This window comes from Pelodiscus sinensis, chromosome 8 (assembly GCF_049634645.1).
Source record: "Pelodiscus sinensis isolate JC-2024 chromosome 8, ASM4963464v1, whole genome shotgun sequence".
Classification (NCBI taxonomy): Eukaryota; Metazoa; Chordata; order Testudines; family Trionychidae; genus Pelodiscus; species Pelodiscus sinensis.
The window spans coordinates 59644537-59670932 of record NC_134718.1 but is presented as its reverse complement, the minus strand read 5'-3'; the positions used below and the strand labels follow the sequence as shown (position 1 = coordinate 59670932).

At 44.8% G+C, this 26396-nt stretch overlaps 1 protein-coding gene across 1 annotated transcript; it reads right to left on the bottom strand.

Moving 5' to 3' along the window:
- Positions 1–465: 465 nt before the first annotated feature.
- On the bottom strand, positions 466–1517 carry PRLHR (prolactin releasing hormone receptor). Its single transcript, XM_075935786.1, is given in 2 exon segments — positions 466–518; positions 521–1517. Coding segments are annotated over 2 exon segments (1050 nt in total).
- Between the last annotated feature and the right edge of the window lie 24879 nt (positions 1518–26396).

Genomic DNA, 26396 nt, shown 5'->3' with positions numbered 1-26396 from the left:
CTCCAAAGGAACAATCTGCAGAGAATACGTTTCACTGTGTCTATACTAGCAATTAATCAACAAATGTTTTGCTGTTCATGGAGTGCAAGTGTGAACGCTGCTTTGTTGGCAGCAGCGCTCTCCTGCCAACAAAGTGAAAGTCATTTGTGGGAGGGTAGAAGTATCTTGTCAGCAAAAGTACCAACGAACAGCAATCACACACAGTGATTTAAGCACCAGGGTTGCATTGACACAGCCTTGTCACTAAAAGCTGCGTAGTGCAGACATATCCTTAGAGACACAAGTTCTTTAAAGAGGACTGATGTCCATAGCTTTCAAAGTAGAATCTGGCAAGTTGTGCCTGACCCATGGTTGGAATCATTTGGATAGCACAGCTCATTGGTTTTGTTTGCAACTTCAGATATAACATACTGTGGAGCTGAATGTAGATCAGTGACCCTGCCAGAGGAGCTGCTGAGTAGCAGCTCAGATGACAACACTCACTGACATGTTTTGCCCATAAGGAGCCACTTTCCGTGCCAGACCAGTAGCTTCTTTAGCTCTTCCCTAAAGCTATCATGCAGCCAGGCATATATGAAGGGGTTGTAGCAAGTGCAGCTCATGGCAAACCAGTGGCACAGCAGCTGAACAAGACAAAAATAATACGTATCAATGGCACTGATGTTGATGTCCCGGATGAGGTTGAAAGTGTGCAAAGGCAGCCAGCACACCCCAAAGACCACCACCACCATGACCAGCAGGCAGAAGGTCCTCTTACGCTTGGCTCTGTCCCAGTTGGCCTGACTCTGAGTGACAGTTCCAGGCATAACCATGTACTTAAGTTTGAGGGAGATCTTGGTGTAGGAGACCAGGATGGCTAGGAGAGGGAAGAGGTAGGTGATAAGCAGCAAGCGCAAGGCATAGGTCTGCCGCTGGTGCTCTTGTTCCCCCCAGAATTCCTCGCACAAAGAAAGCTCCTGCTGGCCCAGTTCCACATAGTAGGTGTGAGCCATGGTTGGCAGTGCCAGGCAGCCAGCAAGGATCCAGATGAAAAGCACCACATACTCACCCAGCTGCAGCGAGATGCGATGTCGCAGAGGATGCACAATAACAATGTAGCGGTCCACAGCTATGGTTGCCAGGGTGAAGACGGACACAAAGACGGTGACGGGCTGCATGAAGAAGACAAAGTAGCACATAGCACTGCCGAAGATCCAGCCCCGGGGCTCAAAGACGTAGGCCAGGGTGAGTGGGATGCAGGTGGCGCACATGACCACATCTGACAGTGCCAGGTTCCCGATCAGGAAGTTGGTGACATGGTGCATCTTCTTCACCCTCACAATGATATGCACCAGCAAGCAGTTCCCAACCATGCCCACCACCACCACTGCTGCATACATCAGGATGATCAGCACCTTCAGCTGGTGCACCAGCTGCAAGCTCTAGAACACTGCCAACGCCCCATTGGCGGTTAGGCTGAGTGCAGACTGGCTCTGGTTGCGGCGAACAGAGCCTGAGCCTTCCAAGAAATCAGCCATCTTTGCCTAGAGGGCAAGGAAAGGTGGAAATTAGTGGCACCTCCAACCCTTTTGGGCACTAAGGGCAACTCTCCTTTTGCCCCACCCCAAGGGCATTAGCGGTGCCTCCTTTTCCAGTCCTGCCACAGGCCCTAGGGACACTTACACACAGAGACACTAATGGCACCTTGCACACATACCTTGTGAACATTTATGGGTGCTCCATCCTTTGTGCAGTTCAAGCCTCTCATTAGGGGAGAATAACAAGTACAGCCAAAACACCTGGAGGAAGAGATGAACAGCCATTCCTTCTAGTAACAGCCATGCCTCCAGGCACATGTACACTGAGACCCTCCCCTGAGCCCTAAGGATTGCTGTACTAACACCTGGCTGAAGCTTTAAGAGGCAGTAAGAAATAGTGACACCCTCCCTTTGCAGACACTTCTGAAGTTTTTATCCGTGCCCCATAGGAAACTCAAGCAAAGAGGGAGAGCACCTAGACGATGCTATCCATGGCCACTGACTGGGAGACTGGCAGGCAGTTACACCTCCACTGGGAGCAGAGATTACAATGAAAAGCAAATGGATGATGATAAAGTATAGTCAGGCACATAATCAATAATCCGTAATTACAACACGCAGTGCAATGAGCCACACAATGCTATGAAAACGCACACGGAAGAAGGATTACCCGAATTAGGGACCCCCCCAAATTAAGGGACCACCCCCCAGCCACGGAGACTGTTTCAAAGACCCCAGCAGGGAGATCTCCATGACCATCATCCCATTAACAAAGGGGCTTCCCTCCCCTGGGGGCTTCTCCTACCTTCTGTCCAGTAACCCGGCTGCCTGGTTAAGTCAGTGCCACAGGAAGCAGCGTGGGCCCCCCGGAGTCACACCCCCCACACCCCAGCTCGCAGTGTGAACCGGCACCCACAATCCAGCAGGATGAGCGCCGGGAGAGTGTCTGAGCCAGCCCCGGCTTTAGTAACGAGTTTCCGCACCTCCCTCCCCACGCCCGGAGCGTGAGGCGGCAGGCCATTGGCTACCGTGCTGCGCCCGTCCCCGCCTGACCGGCAGAGCCAAATGGGGTAGCGAAACTGAGCCCGGGCCCCAGCCCCAGCACCCCGGGCAGAGAAGTGGGGTCCCGCGCCTCCACACCTGCCTAGCCCCGGCAGCGCTCCCAGCAGCGTGGTCCGGGCTGTGCATGGCGAGCCACTGCTGGGCATGGGCTGATGGGCTGGGGTACTCTCCGTGGTCCTGAAGCCAGCCTTGTGTCGCGGCTTAGCAGCTCCCCTCGGCCAGCAACTCCCAAGGGCGCTGCTAATGTAAGACCGCGAGCTGGTAAAACCCCATGGCCTTTCCCTTCTGAAGGAAGGTGCATGGGAGGTTTTGGAAAAGTCAGGAGTCAACAAAGAAAAGACAAATGCGCTTGTCTTCTAACAGAGGTGCTGGAACTAGGGGTGTACTGTAGCACCCCCTGGCTTGAAGGGGTTTCCATCATATATAGAAGGGGCGGGGAACCTTTTTTGGATTGGAGGCCACTGACCCACAGAAAAATCAGTTGGGGCTGCACACAAGTGGGAAGCCTCCCCCCGCAAAACCCTCACTGAGAAGGAGAAAGCCATTTTCCTCACACACTAGTGCCTGGGGGGCCAAGGCTAGTAGATTTTGTGTGTTCCAACTGGGGGGGGGGGGTTGGAGTGCCAGTGTGGGCTCCCCAATGCTGAGAGGAGCCCTGAGCCTTCAGGACCAAATCCAGGCCTGAGGTTCCCCACCCCGATAAAGTGTTTACAACTTGGTTTAATGGCCCTCAGCACCCCCACTATGCAAATTGTTCCAGATCCCCCATCTCCTAATGGCTAACTCCAGGGTGTCATTTACTAACCAAAGAAAAGTTAAGGGCAGAATAATACATCTAAAGAAAGATTAACAAAGGAGAAGATGAAAGTGAGAAGGGAAATGATCAATGGAATGTAAAGAAGAGAGGCAATTTCAACCTACTTTATGGGGGGATGACAAAAATCTGTCTTACATTCAGTTATTAGTAGATTCTTGCATTAGCATGCAGTGGAAAAAAATCAGGGGCTGTGTGTTAATAGATGTTAACAACAAGCAGATAGCAAAATCCTTCAGTAATTTCAGAGGTTGAGGCCACTCTTTGAATTCATTTCAGACAGTGTAAACCAAAATGATTCTGGGCCAGGAAAGAAATTCTTCCTCCTGAAAATTCTAAAGCCTATAAGCCACAGTACAAGATGAACTTGCCAGCCTTAAAAAAATAAAAGCTATTGTTTGAGGATCTTCTTTGACCTTACCTTCACCAGTACAAACACGTAGCATGTCATATATACACTGTAAACAAATACAACAAAAATTTTAAAGCCAAATGAAATTTCCCCAAAAACTGTAAGAAGAAAGGAACATGACAAATACTAATCACGTTAGTAAATGCTTTACAAAAATCTTCATATTCCATAATAATTCTTCTGCAGAGATCAGAATGGGCTAGAATATGTTGTAAGGTCACCGACCATGCTTTATTCTAAACATCTTTCATTAAGTATCTTTTAATTGGTTGAGTCACAAATTAATATTTGTCAAAGGGGGAAAAAACCTTCTCCAACTTAGTTCCAGCTGTGTTTGGCTGTTATAAAAACAAAACCTTGCGTCAATTGAACACTGCTAAAAACTTTCCCTACAGTGGTGAAGGCATTTCCTATCAAGCACTCATCTGGGGAAGATTTATCTAATTGTATTATAGTTTGTATAACTGAGATGGGAAAACAACTTTTAAATCATTTATACTTCCCCATCCTTGTGCAAACTGAATTTTGAAAGAGAAAGACTGAACTTTGAAATCCCACATTCAGGAAAAGAAACATTAAGTTACTTTCAATTAATATTGTGTTTTAAAACACACCTGATCAGAGATTTTCCTAGTACCGTTTTAAGCTAGAAACTATTTTTAGCTAGAAACTAAGTGTTCATTTTAGCTAGATTTTTTTTTTCAAACAAGAACAAGTAAAGGTTTTCCTAGCACACCAACACCTAAGCTGAATATTGTAGATTTCTTATGGAAATCTACACCCACTAAGAACTCCACCCACTAAGGTCCTACCATATTTCCAAACAAGCTATAGGCATAACTCCTTCAGATTTCCTAGAGTCCCTTCAGCTGAGTAACATGAGGAACTTTCTCTTTATTTAGTGCTTCCAGCACAGAAAGAAAACTTGGCTCCCAAAGGTCCTCCACCAGAGAGCTTAAACATCTGTATAACTTTAATCACATGACATGGTCCATTGAATTCCATGGTGCACATACTTAAATGTTTTTTTGGATCAAAGCCATAATAATATGAACCACCACCAGTTAATAATCTGGAAGTCACATCATAAGGCATTTATAGCAGTTATAACAAAGAGAGAGAGAAAAAAAGACAACTTCTACTATACAGGCAGTCCCCGGGTTACATGGATCCGACTTACATCGGATCCCTACTTACAAACAGGGTGAGGCAACCCCGCACTAGCTGCTTCCCCCCAGCAGACCAGGGAGACGCGAAGCTAGCACCCCCCGCCCCCGCCAGCAGACCAGGGAGGTGTGGGAGAATAAAATTGAGCTCTGGAGAAATGTGTGGCTAGAGTTTCCCCTACAATATGTACCAGTTCCGACTTACATACAAATTCAACATAAGAACAAACCTACAGTCCCTATCTTGTACGTAACCCAGGGACTGCCTGTTTGTCCCCCAGCTGGGAAATATGTACTCCTACTCCATCTGTGCCCATTGGAGTAGTAGCAGCCATGAGGAGGCGCTTTTCACATGGCCCCAAGCTGCTGCAGTGAGGCTACGTCTAGACTGCAGGTTTCTTTCAGAAGAAGCTTTTCTGGAAGAGATCTAAAAAAACTTCTTCCGAAAGACAGCGTCCACACTGCCAAAGTGAATCAAAAAAGTGATCTTGAATGGACTCTCTCTCGCATTTAAGCTGTGATTACTATGGACAGAGTGGCCACCAGGGCACCTGTGCTTTTTCTTCTTTCCTCGTCTTTCGAAAGAACTTCCTCTTCCCTGTCCACATGCACCTTTTTCCCAAAAGACCTCTTCTGGGAAAAAGGCTTCTTCCTTGTAGAAAGAGGTTTACCAATGTTGGAAAACCCCCTCTGTTCTTTTGATTTTCTTTTGAAAGAACATGATTGCAATGTGGGTTTAAGTGAAGTTTTTTTGGAAAAACGGCTGTTTTTCTGAAAAAACTCTGTAGTGTAGTTAAGACAATAATTACAGCAAGGACAGGTCCTGTTGAATATATGAAGTGTTGTTACTGCAAAAACATTAGGTCTTCAGCTGGGGTAACTCAGCAGAGCTCCCCTGTAGTAACAAGAGCTATGTCATTTTACACCAGGTGAGGACCATCTGGCCATTTAGGCTGACTGTTAAAAGGAGTAAATACAAACTATTGTGTGTAGAAAAGGAAATTCTTTTCTCTTTGTACCTCTGAATTGGGAGTCAGGAGACAGATTGCTAGTGGTGAGGAAGAGGAAAAATAAAATATATGCAAATAGATCAAACAAACATCCTTTCTGGTCATATTGAGCACATTGGAACCCAGTATATCTTTGCTGATATCAGAAAGTACTGCATATGATTACTGCTTTTACTAGAAGATTTACCTGGCACTGTTCAGGTCCTTCAAGGCGGGGCTCTGGGGATATAGAAGCTGCCCAAATCAGGGCAGGGACTTGGGGGTGGGGGGGGAGGCTCAGCACAGGGGACTGAGGTGTGGGTGCAGAAGTCAGGGTTTGAAAGTGAAGAGGGGCTTTGAGACAGGGGCTGGCACGTGGGCGTGCAGGAATTAGAGTTGGAGATAAGGAGGGGCTCCGGACAGGAGGCTGGGGTGGAGATGCAGGATCAGCAGGGGTTGTGCTGGCTGGGTGGTGGCTCCCCCAGGCTGGCCATGGTGCAGGTAATGCTGGCCGGGCAGCAGTTCCCTGGGGATGGCTCTAGTGGGGGCTGCGCTGTCCAGGATGTGTATCCCCGGGGCTGGCCTTGGTGTGGACCTTGCTGCCCAGGTGGCAAGCAGGAATCTTGACTCCACCTCTGCCCCCTGCTGTTCCAATGGGCTTATAGCTTTCCCGGTCCCCATCTCAGGCCCTCCTGTGGTCATTCTACAGTATAACAGTCCCTTCTACCAGACCTCTCCCTTTCCATTTTATGAGAAACAATCACATTTCAGTTGTATCTCTTTGTCCTGGCACAACCAAACCCTGACCTGCTTCAAGTTAGGATAAGAGGGAATTTGGTGTTCATAGTTCTTACCATTTTGGAGGAGCTGAACAAATAGATTCAGACAGATAGACACAGACAGACACACAAACTCTCTAAAGTATATAGTAGATTTGTACTTACGTAGCCCCTGTAGCACCAGTAATAGACCAGGGCCACACTGTGAAAAGTATGTGCTGAACAAATACATTACCAGAGACCTTATAATCTGTCCCAAAGACCTTACAAATGAAGAACCTCCAAGCATTTGGCAAACATTAATGAATTTGTCCTTACGACACGTAGAATATGTCTACACTTGCATCCTCTTTCAAGAGAGGGATGCAAATGAAGACATTTGAAATTGCAAATGAAGCCAGGATTTAAATATCCTGCGCTTCATTTACATATTCCCGTTTATGGCGCTATTTCAAAATAACAGACGCTGTTAAGACACAGTTATTTCGAGAGAAAACCCCTCTCTCAAAATAACTGGTAAACCTCATTGTATGAGGAATAAGGGTTATTTCAAGAGAAGGGTTTTCTCTCAAAATAATTGCATCTTAACAGTGTCTGCTATTTCAAAAAGCGCTTTTTCGAAATAGCGCCATAACGCAAATATGCAAATTAAGCATGGGATATTTAAATCCCGGCTTCATTTGCAATTTCGAATGCCTTCATTTGCATCCCTCTATCGAAAGAGAATGCAAGTGTAGACATACCCACAGTAACCAAGGGTTATCAACACCTCCATATTACAGATGGGAAAGTTGAGGTTCAGACTTTTATCTTTATGACTTATCTCCTTTTATGACCTGAGTTCTTTCACAACTTGGCCCACAAATTTTTTGAAAAAGTTATTTAATCAGGCCCATGTGGCTTCCAGCCGGGGGAGGAGGGGACAGTGCACAAGGACTCACCCATTCACATAACTTCCAGCAGCACCCAGGCCTCCAGCGTCCACTCAGTCCTAGCTGTATTGGCACCACTCAGTCCAGGAAGCTGTGCTGGCTGCTTCCACCATGAGCTGAACCCCGCTGCCCAAAGGACCCATCTGAGCTGATATGCTTCTTCAGCCAACAGGGTGGATCAGTGGGTTTCACTTTTGGTTACCCCAGGAGGAGGGGGATCTCAGCAGGAGGATATGGATGTTAGCGGGGGCAAATGGTATCCCAGTGCCAGGGTGCAGATGTTAATGTGTATGGGGGGGAGTGGGATCCCAATACGAGTGTGTGGATGTTAATGGGGGGCATCCCAGCATGAGGACATGGGTGTATCAGAATGACTTGGTTTCATGCCTTTTGTAGAATCCTGGTCTCTCTCTGGGCTCCTAGACAAAGGAGGAAACACTATCTACTTGCATGTACTGTAATGCCAACCCCAAGAGTTTCACGCTCAAGAACCAGCCCCTCTACTCCCCAAAAAGAAAGTGGCTTCTTGAAATCAAATACAAATATACTTGGGAATCTTTTTTATTTAGCATCTGGCATTTGAGGTCTTTGGCTGAACTCAGGGCATGTTTTCCAGCTTTTCTCCACAACCCATGAGACCTAAAGTCTTCCTTTCAAAAATCAAAGGGGGGGGGGGGGAAGAGGCTGGGATTCTCTTCTAATACCATGCAGCAACAAACAAGCAAAATCTACTAAGTCAGGGAGATCACAGTTGATAGCAGGTGCATGAAGCATCAGATAGTGAAGTTCCCAGATGTGTCTTAATTCTAATGACCTGTCTGGGGCTTTCCAGAAAAAATCCCACCCCAACTATCAGGAGGTTTGTGATCAGATCAGGAGAGCTGGCATCACTGACATTTAGGTTTCACAAACTAAGTTAATAGTTTCACAGCTTACACTTATTAACTCTGCATACACCTCCCCCAGGCCACATGAATGTGCCAGCAGTGGTGTGGAGATAGCAACCGGATGCTACTCTAGCCGAGCTGAACAGCTGGTAGTGGTGGCAAAGGTCCCCAGTGGGCTCAAAATCAGGGGAACATCAGGGAGGGACAAGAGATACATGGGGGGTGGGAAAGTATGCCTGGATCCCTGCCACAGACAAGTGCCTGCTGGCTCGCTAGGAGGATTTGAGGACTAGCACTGGCCCTATGGTAAACTGAGTTTGAGACCCCTGATCTATAGTTTATTACAACAATCCATAACTCTCTGACTTCTCCCGCATTTTCTTCTCCTCATGCCCCAATGACTGGAGAGATATTAACAAACTACTTCACCTTGCATAGTGCCTTGAAATGTGTATTAACTGCTTATGATAAACAATCTGTTCTGCTTTGTAATTAGTTGTGACAGTGATGGCTGCACCAGAGAGCTAACAGTGATGTAGCTGCATTGATGTAAGCTCTATAGTGTAGCCTGTCTAAGCTGATGGGAGAGAGCTCTCCCTTTAGCTTAGATACCCCAGTCCCTGTGAGTGACAGTACCTATGCTAACAGGAGATGCTTATGTTGACTTAAGCTGTCACATTGCCATAGCCACTCTGAGTACATTTTCCAGACCCGAAGAAGAACTCAGAATAAGCACAAAAGCTTGTCTTTCACATCAACTAAATTTGGGCCAGTAAAAGATCTCTCTCTTGCCTTGCCTCTCTACTATCCTAGGACCAATACAACTTTAATAACACTGCGTACAAGAGAGAAAGCAGCAAGGCAGGAATCTCCTTTCAAACATTTCATGAGCATGAATGCAAATAAGCAAAATGAAAACAAGCACTTGAAATACAACTAGGTCTTGACAACAAACCACTTGAAATCCATTTCTGAAAAATGTCTGCTCAACTGCATTCATCTCAAATAAGGAAATGCTCATTTGCTGTCCTCATTCTAGTACAAAAAAAGCTTTTACGTAGAATTGAAATTGTACATAATATGAGGTAATGCATATAGAAACCCAGGGCTCTTTTATGCAGAATATGAAGAGGAAAAATGCACTAAAACCCGACCATATTATTTGCCTATCTGAACATGTATTAATTGCTAAAGGAGTCGTGCACACAAATCCCCTTCTATATAATTACTGCATACTGCCTAGCGAATATATATGTTCAAATGATTAGATTAACTTCAGCTGCTCCCTTCATTCAGGTCAGCTCTAGTATCTGATGAAAGAAAACCAGACAATACTCTAGAAATTCCACTAAGATATATTGTCAGATATGTATTCAATTAAATATTGAAATAATGCTCACAACAAGATTCAGTGTTAAATTAAAGCAATTGTGGGAGCTGAGAAAAGAGGCTGAAATAGTATTTTCAATTTAAAGGAATAATAGCTCTGATCCTCAAGTCTGTCTAAACAGTGCTTCTTTCTTCAGTACCCACACCGAGATATGAGCATGGGGGAAGAAGGCTCTACTGTGCATTTGTGGTCTCTCAGTCCTGAACTACCGATATTAGCTGGCACCAGCTCATTACAACTAACCAGGTCAGGGCTGCCTAAGAGACAATCGGGGCCAGAGGGCCACTAGGATATAAACCATTCCACTGCTCCACCCCCTGTAGATCAGCTCCACCACCATTTTCAGTGATCGTAGCAGGGGTCCCACCTAGGAAAGACCCTTCGGAGTTTTTAAGGATTGTATTTAAAAAACAAATCAGGAAAAACTTGGAAACACTGAAAATGAAGCACACCCGGTGCAGGGCAATCCCTAGGCATACATGGAATATGTGGCTGTGTAGGGCACCTGAAAATTTGGGACAACAAATTTTCAGGTGCCCCTACACAACTGTGTGTGCTTGTATGCCTAAGAGTGGCCCTATTCACCAGCCTGCCTGGTTCCTCTCCCTCCTACTCCTGCTGCTCTCTCCTGCTGGCAGCAGCAGGTCTGCCGTCTCCTTGTCCCCTCCCCCTTCCACATGCTACGCTTGGCCAGCAGCGAGCCTCCCAGGCTAGGGGTGGAGAGGAGCTCTCAGCAGGGAAGCCCCCCAAACTCCGGTAGGAGCAATGCAGGAGTGAGGGTGGGGAGAGCCCTGAGCCTCAGGTTCAGGGGGTGGGAGAAAGGGAGGGAGGGACGTGCCAAGCCATAGACCCTGGGCAGAAGCCATGCGGGGTAGGGGAAACCCTGAGCTTCAGGCAGAAGTCTCGTGGGTAGGTCTGGAAGAAGAAGCCACAGCCCCCAGCAGAAGCAGCACAGCAGGGGTGGTGGCATCAGTTGCATAGGGCCCCATAAAGTATAAGGACGGCCCTGACCAGGTGTGAGAGGAAGGAGTGCCCGGTATTCATGTTTGCCAGCAGTGGGGAGAACAGCAGTAGGGAGAGTAGGGTGCCTAGTACCCCAGAGGCTAGATGAAGGGGATTGACTGCTACTCACAGGGACCAATGACCAGACTCCATGCTTTCTCGTTCCTCCCCCTGCCCACTGTAGAGGAAGGAAACAAGGCCAGGCTGAAGGCCAGGGCCAGGAGGGAAGTGGAAGTCTGCAACCTGTCACCACTGATCCCCTCATTTTTGGACAGAACCCCCTGCTGTCCCTGATGGCCTCTCCATTCAGAGCTGTCCACTTCCCCTAAGAAAAATTCCTGGGTCCTGAAAAAGCCAAAATTCAGCTGATAACTGGTAAATACCAATAACAAAGGACACTGCATACAAGCAAGGCAGCAGCATGAGGCCACTTCCCAGAGCAGCAGCAGGGATTTTCTACCCTTGTGGTAGCAGAAGTCCCTTCTTTGCCCCTGGCAGGGCTGGCAGCTGGCATGTGTCCTCAATATTTACCCTATCAACTTGGAGGGCAGACTGGTCCTACTGAAGTATTCTCCTGCCACTCAGAGGGTGTGTCTAGACTACACCTCTCTGTAGACAGAGACAGATTAGGCACGTAGAAATTGCTAATGAAGCAGGGATTTAAATATCCCATGCTTCATTAGCATAAACATGGCCGCTGCTTTTTTCGACATGGCACTTTTTCGAAGAAAACAAACAGCAGTCTAGATGCGGATCTGTCGAAAATAAACCCTTTTGTGACAGATCCTGTAAACCTCATTTTTTGAGGAATACAGGATCGGTCGAAAAAGGGTTTATTTTCGACAGATCCGCATCTAGACTGCCAAGTTTTTTCCAAAAAAGCTCCATGTCAGAAAAAAGCGGTGGCCATGTTTATGCTAATGAAGTGCGAGATATTTAAATCCCTCCTTCATTAGCAATTTTGACGTGCCTAATCTACGTCTCTCTGTCGACAGAGAGGTGTAGTCTAGACACACCCTCTGAGTGGCAGAGGTCTGAGTGGCAGATATTTAAATCCCTGCTTCATTAGCAATTTCGAGGTGCTTGATTTGCATCCCTCTGTCAACAGATGGATGCAGTCTAGATGTAGCCAGAGTGTCCTCTGCTGGATGGCAATGGAAGCACCCCACCAGAGCTGTGGATCTTGGCATTAGCACATCATTGGCAGCCTTGATTAAACTTGTTTCACATTTTCAAGCTTTTCTTCCCAATCTGGAGGCTAGAGGCTTACTTTGAAAATGAAAGCTTCAATTTTTGTGTAATCACTTCACCTCACCAGCCAGGGCATAGACATGTTTACATCTTACACTGGCCCCAGATAATTGCAGCATTCTAGCGACATCTGTCCACTGGGACGGCTGGTAGAAAATGGTGCAGAGAGATTCTTTATCATGATGGAATCCTCAGCATTTGGCCCAGGTCTGCCGTCATGCTGTCAGTGGGGTGCTTACTCCAGAGTCCTGGAACAGTATTCTGGCCCTTTGTGCTATGTGTCTGGATCTGGTCTATTGTTCTAGAAGTGTTAATTACCTGAAAAAATATATAAGTTGATTAAAAATAGGCAATTTTTCAACTCAGTAGCCAAATGCTTCCCAGCAGTATGTGTGAAATGAATTTTATGGTCTCTCTGGTATTCCCAATGAACCGCCTCAGAGAAAATGCCATCAGAGTTGGCACCCTTCTTGGTAATACCAGCGGAAAGGCAGAGAACTACATGGATATTGGGCCTGCACTAACCTGTCACGGACAGAGGAGGTTCCTATAGATCGGGATCTGGTACATTGGCAATGCTGAGAAGCTTGCCCTTTGGCTGCTCATGCTAGCCCTACTCTGCATAAGATAGGTGTGGGAATGTGAAGTACCCCCATGCTCACAACACAGCTGTGCACCCAAGTGGCACATTGTTCCCTTTCTTACAAACCCCTGGTTGCCTCAGGTGCAGGTCAGCCATAACTCCTCCAGATACCAACCTAGCGTAGACAAGGCTTGCTGTTGTAAGAGCACTGCTCATATTTTATATTAAGGGTCAATTATAAAGGTTTCCTACATGATTAGTCAATTGTTATCGAATCCAGTAGATTGCTTGTGGCCACCCATGTACCACCTTCTGCTGATGAAGAGCAGAAGAAGTTCATATTCCAGACAACCCTCATTTATGTGACAGCTGCCCTCTTGGCTGACGAGACAAAATGGGATGCCTCCAGAGTGAAAAGCAGGGCAGAGACAGGTCATTCCATTTTGCAGAGGATTTTAATATTCCAGAGTAGGGTTTGTCCCAATTTGGAATGAAACCTGAAATTGTCCATGTTCTCTGCGAAGGGAGAATGGATCCCCATGTCCAGGGCACTCTGTCTGGTGTACTGCCCCAGAGCCAAGGGCCAGAGAAGCTCTGGCTTCTTGAGCTGCTAAGGAGCAATGAGCTTAAACTCCCAGGCTCTCGACTTCCCATCAGTCTGTCGAGCAGGCTGCCAAGAAGTCAGGTGGAAAGTTGGTGGGATCCCAGCGAGGTTCCAAAACCTGCAATGGTTTAATCAAAATCAAATTTAATCAAAACCTGCCAGAACTTTAATCAAAATCAAATGGTCTCTATAAAATTCTTGAACTTTGAGAAATCAGCAAATGCTGACCATAAAATATTTCAACATAATTTTTTCCAATTAGCACCACACTGTAGCAGAGAGCTGTAACAGACTCCTCTGGGGACTGGGCATCAAGGGGAACATATAACACACACCTCATCTAAAATACATAGAAAGATCTGTAAGATGCTTATGGCAACTGCTCATCATTAATTAACCTTTTAATGACCATTTATTCATAAGAACATAACATAAGAATGGCTATATTGGGTCAGATCAAAAGTCCATCTAGCCCTGTATCCTGTCTTCCGACAGTGGCCAGTAAATGGTTCCCTAGTGGTAATAAACAGAGCAGATAATCACCAAGTGTTCCATACCCTGTCACCCATTCCCAGTTACGACAGAGGCAAGGGACACCATTCCTACCCATCCTGGCTAATAGCCATTGAAGGACCTATTCTTCCTGAATTTATCTAATTCTGGTCTTACAACATCCTTTGGCAAGGAGTTCCACAGGTTGACTGTGTGTTCTGTGAAGAAATACTTCCTTTTGTTTGTTACCTATTAATTTCATTTCATGCCCCCTAATTCTTGTGTTATTTACTTTCTCCACACCAGTCATGATTTTATAGCCCCCTCTCATATCCCCTTTAGCCTCCTCTTTTATAAGCAGTTGCTAATCTCTCCTCATATGGTAGCTGTTCCAACCTCCTAATCTTTTTTGTTGCCCTTTTCTGAACTTTTTCCAGTAACAAGTGCACCTTTTGAAAGATGTAGATCAGTGTGCCCATAACAGGAAAGCCTCAAGCTGCCTTAGAGTGAATAAACCCCTCCCACATCTCAAACTATTCTACAAACAACTAGGTTATTTTATAAAGACAAAAAGAACACTGGGAGATGGTTTGCAGGTGGATAATACCAAGCACTAGTTCTCCCCCAACCCTACTCTAGCTGTTCAGAAGCGTTGGCTGGTGGCAGGCAAATGCAGATATTTTTATATAGCATCAAAAGGTCAAAAGAGTCAAAGGATGGGTCTGAAGGATAGAGTTGGAGAATGAGGTAGGAAACATAGTACTGGCTTTGGAAGCAAAGTCACTCTTTTGCGCCCGCCTGCTACTGCTGGTAACTGCTGTTTTCACATCCTTGGCTGAAGAGAATTAGGTTCCTGATTTCCTCCTTCAGATTCATCCTTTCCACATTTAGAGTAAAACATAATTGGGCAAATTGTGCCCCAACATGGATCCAAATGCCAAGACCCACTTAACAATGGGTTCACTTAACACTGCATGACTGGAAGGTTAGCAGATTATATGATTTACAGGTATCAAGATTTCACACCAAAGCCACATTCTAATCACTAAATGGACTTGAAGCACAAACCTAAATTGCCCTTGAATTGGGAAATCATTAAAGAAGATGTTCCTCCTTTTTTTCCTTCAAGTAATTAAAAGAACAATCTGTATGTTTAGTCCATTGCAGATTAGCATTTCAAGAGATTGTAGTTCAACTAGCAACACTTTGATATCTAGCATGACTCAGACTAATATTCCTCAAACACCCAACACTGCAGTTTCTAGGCAATGCTACATGATTTAAAAGGGAACACTTGCCACTTTTCATGAGAAGGAACTAATTATTTTCTCCCTATTCTTTGGTGCCAACTTTGCATTTATTTGCAGTCCTATTATTAAAGAGAAAATAATTAATGGTCTGGCTTAAGGCTGTATTTAAATAATTCCCAATGGGGCCCCAGATCACTGAAACTAGTTCTATACAATAGAACTCTGCAGCATGCTCATCTTTAATTAAAAGATGGATAAAAATGTTATTGGCTAATCCAGATATAATAAATTAAATAAACTTTTGCATTACAAATGCTTCAACCCAGCAATTCTGAATTACCAAGATGTAGTAGCATTTCAGACACAGTAACAGAAAACACCATTAAGTAAACGCATGCTTAGAGAAAACTACAATAAAGATCTTCTGCTTCAGATTCACAGTACCACTGTGACAGTCACTAGGATAGTACTATCTAGATTTAACCTGGGAACCATTCTATTGTATTATTAGTGCCTTGAGCACAAAATCTTCAACTAATTTAGGAAGGAGATAATGAGAGACTATAATAATAGACATTACAAAGCCTAAGCAAAAGAAAAAACAGTTTCTTGCCATTTCAACCAGAAAGGGCATTGTCTTAACGACTTGATTACCTGCATCCTGCTTCAAAGACCTTTTAACACCAGACTTGAAAGAGAATCCTCTGAACTGTCATTCATGCTTAAATTCGACACTTTACGTCTAGGTCTAAACAAAGACATTAATTATCTTACCCATTACAAAGATAGCTTCCCCAATTATCACCTTTAATATCATTAGCTCACAGACATTTACCTCCCCTCTCATCCCCCTTCTGTCCTGAAATTTGATTTGTCCTTTTCATGTGTGTTCATTTTTTTGATTGTATCCTTTGGTATATATGGTTGTGCCAATTTTCTTCCACTATTTGATCTGAGGAAGTGGGTCTGGCCCACAAAAGCTCATCACCTAATAAACCATCTTGTTAGTCTTTAAAGTGCTACATAGTCCTGTGTTTTGTTTCAGCGACACCAGACTAATACGGCTACATTTCTATCACTATCTATCTATCTTCTCTCTCTCACACACATACATACACCCCTATATGGATAACTAAAGCAGTGCCTGATTATATCTGGATCTGTGATGATTACCTAATTTTCTTAATGTGCATGATAAAGTCACTGAGTGAAATCCTGACCACCATGGACGTCACTGACCAAACCATTGACTTTACTAGGATTTCACCCACTAAAATCAAATTCTGCTCTCACTTACCTCCTGACCACTAGCTGAATGACTAATTCTCGTCTAGGAACGGAACATCCCAGAAAGTGGTTCAGACATCAGCCACTACTAGGAAATTCCCCATCCACCAATCAGCTAAGATGGCTATTAGTGGCATGGTGGCATTGGTATCTTGAAATGCAGGGTCAGCTGGAGGAGCCCTTGTGAAAGCAAGTCACAGCCCGCGAGAGGAATCATCCAAAATGTTTGGTAGCAGTGAGCTGTAGCAGATTGAACACTGTGCGGTAGTTTAAAGAGAAGAGAATGGAAAATGAATGAGACCTGCCAACACTAGACAGACCTGCTCTCCTTTGGTTTCTATGAAGTTACTTGGGATTTACATTGGTATAAATCAATTCATTTATATGGCCCCCCCATTACCATGCTATTTAAGTGCCTCAGAGTCCCATGATGAGGTAGGAAAGTATCATCCTCATATTGCAGGTGAAAAACTGAGGCACGGAGCACTTCAGTAACAGTCAATAGAAGAGCAGGGTCTTTAACCTAGGTTACACTTAGACTTGTGCTCTACCCACTAAACATTTCTCTTCACTGAGAGCACAGTTTGGAGTAGGAGCTCCAGCATGGCTGTGGCTCTTTGAACTGGGGAAAAACAAGAGGAGAAAAAGGAAAAAGCCATTTTATTTTGCAGACTCTGTCCCGCATCTATCACATGGAAGAAATGGAGGCCTCTCAACATAATGGACTGGTAGCAGATTGTAATTTAAGTATGTTATTTTACTGACAAACATTTCATGTATTTCTGACATTTTGAAGGGGCATTGGCCTGCCATATAGAATTCAAGTCTTTTCCCTGCTGTAACAGAGTAACCTGAGATGTAAATTTCTCCTGGGAGAACTCCTATACAGCCCAAATCAAAAAGCTCAGGTTTCAATCAAAACCCAACACTTTGAAACAAAAAAAACCTTTGAAAGGTTTTGTTTCTTGTTTCCCTGCAAAATGGATACAAATGTCAAAACCTCAAAAGTTGCTGCAAAATGGATTGTTCTTCCTCTGGTAAGCTTTATTCTGGCTCTCTTAAAGCCAATGGGAGTTTTGCCATAGACTTCCCTAGGGATGGGGTTTCACTTATGTAGGTTAAAAGGATTGATGCCTGTTTTAATACAGTAAGGCTACGTCTAGACTGCACCCTCTGTCGACAGCAGGGATTTAAATATCCTGTGCTTCATTAGCATAAATATGGCCACCGCTTTTTTCAAAATGGAGCTTTTTAGAAAAAAATGGCAGTTTAGAAGTGGATCTGTCAAAAATAAACCCTTTTTCGACAGATCCTGTATTCCTCAAAAAATGAGGTTTACAGGATCTGTTGAAAAAGGCTTTATTTTCAACAGAGCCGCATCTAGACTGCAGTGTGTCGAAAAAGCTCCATTTAGAAAAAAAAGCGGTGGCCATGTTTATGCTAATGAAGCGCGGGATATTTAACTCCCCGCTTCATTAGCAATTTCGATGTGTCTAATCTACATCTCTCTGTCGACAGAGAGGTGTAGTCTAGACACAGCCTCAATGTATGAATGTTATTTAATTCAAATGTTGCTACATGGGATAACAATCATGTGAAAGAAAGCCCCAATGTACATAATCAGTGAGATTTACACAGGTCACAAGGGTACATTTTTAACGATGAGGGGCGGTAGGCACTGGAGCCGATTACCAAGGGATGTGATAATGAATCTGCTGCAGAGTTAGGAATAGAAGCCCACTTGTCTGAGTATCACGTGTCCAGTCCTCTACCACAAGACTTTCCTTCCTTTCCCATTAAGATTGGAGCCACATTTTCAAGATTACCACCCACATTGAGCATGTCAATGAAGATAAGTGTACAGCATAGCCCAGCTGCTTTTGAAAGTTGAGTTCACAAGCCAAGATTATCCCAAATGATGCCCTACCTAAAGGCTCCAAAACAGTATTTTGGCAACTGCATTAGTTATCTGATTTTCAAATGCAATGAGCACCTGTCGTTTCCTTTGAATTCAGGTTCTGATTTTTTGAGGAGAGGGTCTTTGCCCTTTTAGAAAATTGTACCCTTTTAAAGACACTTAAGTTGGGTACGAAAAAATGCATGGATCCCAAAGCATGAATCCCTCATGAAAATCTTCACCTTGAGAGCCAAATTGTAGATTTTTCCACTGTTGAAAATCTCAGTCCCTGTCTGTAGAGCACTTGAGAGCTTTTTGCATTTTCTTATATCCAGTAAGGTCAAATATCATTAAACTAGAGACTGGACTACTCCAGGATTATTATCTATTACCCATCTCTTGAATAACTCCAACATTGGTTGGTTTAGTTTTCATTAGACAGTTAGTAACTTCACAAGAAAAGAATCTAGAATAGACTGAAGTTATGTAGCACAGCTGTACTATGGGCCCACACAAAACAAAATGTCATTGTGTCAGGAGTTGTTTGTATATTCATTGTTCCATTTCTCATTGTTCCATTCACTACAGTCAAACAGCACTAGGCAGTAATTTCCAGCTATTGAGATGGTAAAAGTGGCCTATAATTAATTATAGAAATTGTAGGCAACTTTAAAGGCTTATCCCACTGTGGGCTACTCCATTTTCTCTCTCTCGCACAGCTGGTGATGTCTACATCTAGTGTAATGGATGGAGTGCTATATGAAGTCCTATTTCAAATGCATGAAACTCAACACAGCAAGAAAACCATAAAAATCTGGTAGAAGAGTAATGACGAAACAGAAAGAAGACAAGCAGATTACAAAGGCGCCAGTCAGGAAAGCACTTAAACACATGCTTTATTTTAACCATATGCTTTGCTCCTGTTGACTTCAATGGAACTTAGGCAGAGCTCAAAGTTAAGTATCTATTTAAGTGCTTTCCTGAATCAAAGTGGCTAAGGCCTCAACCCTGAAATGACTTGACTAGTTGCATAATTTGACATAAATCAATGGGACAGCTCACATGCATGACCTTGCTAATATGGGTACATGTATCCAGGATCAGGACATAATTGTGTTCACTTAATTAATAGAGTGAGTAACATTGTGTTCGCTAAGAAACAGTTCCACACCATTAACTAGTGTAAATCAACCAAGCTCCATCCGCCCCAGGGTTTAATAAGTAGCCGTTTCATTCTGAGTTCGGACTGGAGATGCTAAAACTGGTAAGGGCAGGTTCAAGAGTTTAGCTCCAGGGATGGCAGTGGTATGTCAGGCTCAACAAGGGATAAGATATTAATATTACAACACTAAGCAAAGATTTTATTAAACAGTTAAGTATGGTCTGGATTGTTGTGTCTAATGATTGCTACTTGTAATAACCACCCTTGTAAATAGTGTAAACCTTTGGTTAAAGATACAGGGAAAGGAAGAAAATCAGTTAAGGCATTTGACATGGAAAGTGCTAAGTAAGCCTTTGATTTTGACAACATCCTCATTTCTTTTGCTGTTAATGGTAGGGACATTCTAGTAAGGAAAGGCCCCTGTTTGAGTCTTTTCAGTGATAGAAATAATACTATGAGCATGGCTGACAGCCTTGTCCTGAGCAAGATGGGGAGACCCTGCTCTGCACCCCCAGAAGGTGCAGGGATGGGCCAGCCAGCCCTCAGTGCTGCCTGGACCCCTGCAGCACTCCCAACCCTGAACACTGCCTGGATCACTCCACAGGGCACGCTGGTGGCGTTTTAATAGACCTGGGGCTCCAGCTGCTGCTGCAGTATTGGCAGCCAGAAGCCCCGGGCCCTTTTGTATAACCGGGCCCTGGGGCAGTTGCCCCATTTGTCTCTCCTGTCAGTGGGCCTGGATGGTACAAATTGTTATTTTGGGGGATTAGACAAGAAGTGGGTTGGGATGATCCAGAGCTGCTGTTATAGAGAACAGGACTGGGCTGCAGTAAGACAAACACACACCAAAGGGGACAGAAAAGACTAGCAGAGAGAGAAAATTCGCTTCAGCCTCTAGCTGTGACTCTTAATTGCAGCCTCCCTGGTGAAGACCAAGGGGCACAGTACATTGCCAATTAGCCATGCTGAGACTTGATAAATGTACCAGTGTTGGCTTGTTCAGTCAACCTCTTTTAGTTGCCCCGCTAGACATGGGTTCACAGCAGTGCTGCAAAAGATGGTGTTGTTTTAACCATCTTATGAAACATAAGGCAAAAAGGGAGAGAGAAAAGAGAAGAAATAAGAGGCCGGGGCAAGAAACCAGACACATGAGTGAGGAGCTGACAGTAGGAATGTAAGTCCCATATTCCAGGTGCTGTTAAGAAATTTGCCATTTCCAGCAGCTTTGGTTATATAATGGGTGCCCCCTCTCTGGCCAAATGTAATGGATCTTGAGGTACCAGAAGATGTTGAGGGGGTTGAAACGAGCCTAGGGAGAATTCCCTCAGGGTGTGTCTACACTGCACTGTAGCTCGAAATGAGATACATAATTTGAGCTATGCAAATAGCGGATCTTATTTTGAAATAGCTTATTTTGTAATTTGGCGCTGTCTACACAGCGCCAAATTTTGAAATAACCCACTATTCCAAAATGTCCCCTAATCCTCATGGAATGAGGTTTACAGGCATGTCAGAATAGCGAGCCTGTTGTATTTTGAAGTAACAGGCTTGCTGTGAAGACGTGGCATAGCGATTTCGGGATACTCCAGTATCCTGAAATAGCATTTCAGTGTAGACGTAGCCTCAGTGCAGAAACAGTGTTGGGCCAATGGAAGAGGCCTAGTGCTGCCCCCTATTGCTGGATATCAGGGGGCCAGCTGGCATGCCCAGGGTGGCTCTGGGGGCCGAACAGGCACACCTGTAGTGATAAGCATTGTGGAGACTCTGTGCTGCAGTTTGGCCCATAGGAAATTCTCCGCAGGTTGCCATGTTAGATCAGCCTCTGAGGGTGATTTAACTTATGCCAGAGGCCATTTCAGGTCCCCGGCCACACCCCCCCAGCTGCTCAGAATCCAAGAGGTGCAAAGGTGGAATAAAGGGGCCAGTGATGTGAAAGTTTAACTGAGAAACATCCCTGCAAACAGGTGATGCTTACCGGTTCCTGGTAACTGGGGGGGGGGGGGGGGGGAAGGTTACCAGCCCCAGCACAGCATGGTTAGCCTAATATTTAACTGGTTAACTGATTGACCAGAATTCTACATCTCTACAAGGGGCTCCCACCATTGCTCTGTACCACTCTTCTACTTTGATGTTTAGGTCCCAAGGCTGAAATACAGACACATGCTCCTCCTTTGATGCATGTGAGCAGGACTGTTGATTTCGATGGTGCCTTGATGTGAAGGGTACTCTGTTCAAGTGAAGTCATGTAGCTCTATAAGCGTTTGCCAGATCGGAGCCATAGCTTGCAAACTACAACAGGGCCCCGTCCTGATTAGAGTACAGTATAATAATAATAATAGCAAACAAACAGACTGCATCTTCTGTTCTCTTCTGTCCTGGCTCCTACTCCACCCTCTCTTTTCTTATTGCTGTATTTGTTCCCAGTAGAGAAGCTATTACAAAAGATTTCATTCTGCAGGCACTACTGGTTTGTGGTCAGTCCGTCTTAACAGCTGTGGAAGAAAGTTCCTGAGATGTAGGTCAGCTTGTGAGGGCTCACACTGACTCTGTGTCCTGCTTTCCAGTCTGGCTTGCTCCTGATAGCTTCACTGGATTTGTGCATCACGCCTCCATAATTTCCAACATGATGCTGAATTCAGCCGAGCTGTGCCCCTCTCCTGAGGGAGCCTGGCTGCAGAATTTAGGTTTAATGTGCCACATGGTACAGAACACTAGTCCTTGAGCTTTATATACCAAGGTGAGTCACAAAAGTAATTGCATTTGTAAATACAAACCCAATAAGCCCAGAAAGATCTATTCATCTAAATAGTGAGGCAGATTTTAAACTTTAAAATACAAGAAAAGTGACTGGAGGCTGAACTCTCTTAGCAAAAGTCAGTGGGGGGGGGGGGGAGGGGGAAGAAGAGATAAGCATGCTAGGAAAAGTGACATCATTCCTTTTCACCAAAGACTTAGGCAATGAATCTGGCCACTTCACAAGACAAACAGTCATTCAGTGAGATGAGCGTCGCTCATATTTCAGTGTCTCAATAGAGACAATTCCACTATTCTTCCCTTCTCGGATTTGCACCATCTTCCCAACACTCTGCCTCTCAACAGCCCCAGAAAGTCCATCTTTGCTCTTTTGTGAGAGACTCGCCCTCAGAAATTAATTCTTCCGTGTGCAAACCTCCTGCCTGGAGTGGCCAGCAACCATCAGGGCTAGATTCAAAAAGTGAGGGGAGGCTCTTTCTTGAACATAAAACCCCTCCACTGGCTCAAGTCCCCATCCAGAATTTTGGGATCACTAATTAATTTGACGGGGTACAATTAACAGGCAATACTTCCCCACTTACAAACACTGAGTCAGGATGAAACTAGAAAAACATTATTAGGAGGAAAGGGAACAGCATGCATTTTGGGAAACACAGCAATAATCTGTTTAAGGCCAGGTCCACACTAAAGGGGAAAGTTGACTTAATATACGCAACTCCAGCTATGTTAATTATGTAGCCAGTGTCAATACATCTTAAACTGTGGTTTTGCACCATCTACAGCAGGAGGTTGACAGAAGCAAATACTCCTGCCAGCTTCCCTTAGTCCTCATGAGGAGCAGGACTACTGGTGCTAACAGGGCAGCCCTCTCAGTCTGAATTAGTGTGTCTTCACTAGACCCACTCAATTGAACCTCGGAAGATCAACTGTGGCAGTGCTGATCTTCCATGTAGTGTAGATATGGCCTAAGTGAATGGTAATGCCCCATGGTAACATTAGCAATAGTACATTAACTTGGTTCTTCATGTGCCAGTGTAAACATCTAGTAGCCAAATGTCCCTTTACCATGTCACTTTCCCCTTGCATACCCATGAAACTCCATTCAGAGTTTGGTGTCAGTGGGAAACAGTGTGAGAATCCTAAGGTGGACCCAAATCAGCCTATCTCCAGTCACTTGGCAAGAGCAGCCTGTTTCTGTCTTTAGGCCCTTTCACCTAACCAGCTGGAATGATTTCAGTTTTGTTTAGTAAAAAGGATCGCTAGCATCAATTCAGCTGTAGTGCAGTCCTCTGCAGCAGCATCAAAAGCCACCATAACATCACCTCTTATTGACAAGACCTCCCAATAGTATAGGTTTCTGGCAACAGTCGCTCAGCATCCACTCCCTATCATTCTATGTGGTTTGCAGAAGACGGATATCATGCATGGCAACGTGGTGGAAGCAGGAGAAGCTATATATGCCACAGCAGTACACCTCTGTTTGCTCATTCTCATCAAAGCATGGTTTGGCCCCTGGCCTTCCACCACTTCCGGACCGCCCCCCTCCTGCAGGCTCCTCAGAGTCCACATGAGTGCCTGCCCTTCTGCCACACCTGGGTCCTCTCTCCCTAAGGATGTTAAGGACTAGTCGACTATCCAATAAGCAAATGCTTATAGGATAGTCGAGTCGACTAGTCGCTTCCCTCCACCCCTTGCTGCCTCTATCTGATAGAGGCAGCAAAGTGTGTGTGGGGGGAGAATAGAGGATACTTCAAAGCAGCAGCACCGCACGGAGTCCAGGGTCAGTGGGGACTGAGTCCCCTGCTGACCCCAGGCTCCATGCGGGTACTTCCATTTTGAAATGCACAAGAGCCACCACAGGAGACTCTTGTACATTTCAAAGCTTGCATGCCGTGTGCAACCCGGGGCCAGAGGGAAATTCCGCTGACCCCAGGCTCCTTGCAGGTGCTTCTGCTTTGAAATGCACAAGAGTTCTTGTGCCTTTCAAAGGGGAAGCACCCACGTGGAGCCTGGAGTCAGCAGGACTTCCCGCTGGCCCTGGGCTGCATGCAGAGTTCCAACTTTGAAATGCACAAGAGCCCCTGCTGGGAATGTCTTGAGCATCATGGCAGAGCTGATGAAACAGGAAGTAGACTCACAAGAGAGCCAGATCTACAGACACTCCTCCAACCCGTGATGACCCGTATTCCCTCCTCACCAAGTTCCGTAGCCTCCTCTCCCAGGGGCCATAGAACGTGTACTCAGAACTATCCACTGCACAGTTTTAGTGTCACTGGGCGCATAACCCAGAATGCAAAGGGGTGGCAGGAACTATGGGATAGCTACCGACAGTGCACTGCTGTCAAAGTCGACGATAACCACCCTACTGGGGATGCTCTACATCAAACTACTGCACAGTGCTGACATGCACCTTCGACTTTACAAAACTGGGTACTAAAAAATTGACCTTAATAAATTCAACCTTATCTCATAGTGTAGACAAGACCTCAGAGAGCTCAGTCCCTTCTGAAGCTTCTGCCCATATTGAGCTTTGGGTAAATATACAGATAAAGCAACTGTGTGGCCAGTCTTCCTCTTGTTCACCAACAGATGGGAGCGGAAAGCTTCTTACCCAGTAGGACGTCAGGCCACAAGGCTGACATAAGCACAGGTCATAAAAACGAAGATCAATTCTTGCCGGTTATTGTGAGACTCCATGAAAGATCTGGAATCAATACAAAGAAAAATTAGGGCTAATGATCTCATTTCTTCCTTTCTTTAGTGTGTGCATAGTCATCTAGCTAACGGATGGCATCTTCCATGGTGTAATGCAGTTCTTGATCTCACAAGAAGCCAGACATCCAATTCCTGCTTAAAATGCAAACATACTCCATTATTATCTTTCTTACTTTGCCATGGAGTAGACAGAAACAATATTGTAGCCAGGCTTACTATGTAGCGCTCATGTAGCTCTAACCCAATAGTAGGAAGCACAGTTTTCCATAATTTCTTGAAGATAATTATACATTTACCATCAAAGTCATTATAACAATCTGGATTATGGGGCCTGGGATGCTAATAAACCAAGTGCCAGTTCTTGCCAAGTTTGTAGGTATCAGCTGATTACTGATAAATTCATAGCAGCAAAGCAGACCAGCTCAGCTTCATGGCAAGATACATTGGAGAGTCCCGGGGAACTGTATGTGACTCCATAATAAGGCTGCGATAGTAATCCAGGAGTTTACATTATTTACTGGGATGATGACATCTAATTATAGGACACACCATCGGCTTGGGGTGTTTGCTCTTCTTTGACAATCTGCCCTGAGATTGGCACTCATGGTCATAAGCCTCTCCGGACAACAGGACAGGCTCCTCTTTGATTGTTTGCTAGGTATTCTTGCCTATTTGCCTTTGATTGTATTGATCCTATCAAAGAAAAGCATCCCTAATACTACTGATGGCATATTCATTGAACTTCAGTGTGAAAAGCACATAATTTAGGATATTTGGTACCTCTGAATCGTTAGTCCTTTTATAGGAGTCTGAAAAAAAACCCACCTTCCAGATATACCCAATAAAAGTGACCAATATAGCAGAAACTACTGCATGAAAAAGGTGTTACTTTCTACTTTATTTATTTTTGATATATGGACATCCCATAAGCAAACTTTTCCCAGTATGAATCTCTTCCCCGCAGGTTTTCCCTGTCTGAGTCAACCAGTGTTGCCTAGAGCAGTAAAGTCTGCTACTGATGAGGAGAAATGTGAAAAACTCAGAGAACCTCCAAAGTGCCTTTCCACAGTCAAATGTATTTTCTACAGTGTGAAAAACACCAATATAAAATTGTTACCAGAGGGTCTCAAAGGCTGTTGATGATAACCTTTCAGGTGCATGATTTAAACACCTTTGGTCCCAGTCTCTAGGACAAATTTTCGTGGGAGCCAGATTTTATGGAACAGAAATATTACCTGTCCTGAACAGCTAAACTGGGAAACCAAGAGCCTAGACTTAAGTTCCGACATCTTTATTCAATTGATGGACTTGCCAGTGGACTCAGGGAGACTGCTGGTTCAAATAAATAAAGCTGCACAGAACCCCTAACCTCACATTTCCATTCTTTGAGGCCTGCATGTACATTCAGTCAGAGCACTACCATGTGCAAAGCTTACAAGACAGAGGAGGTG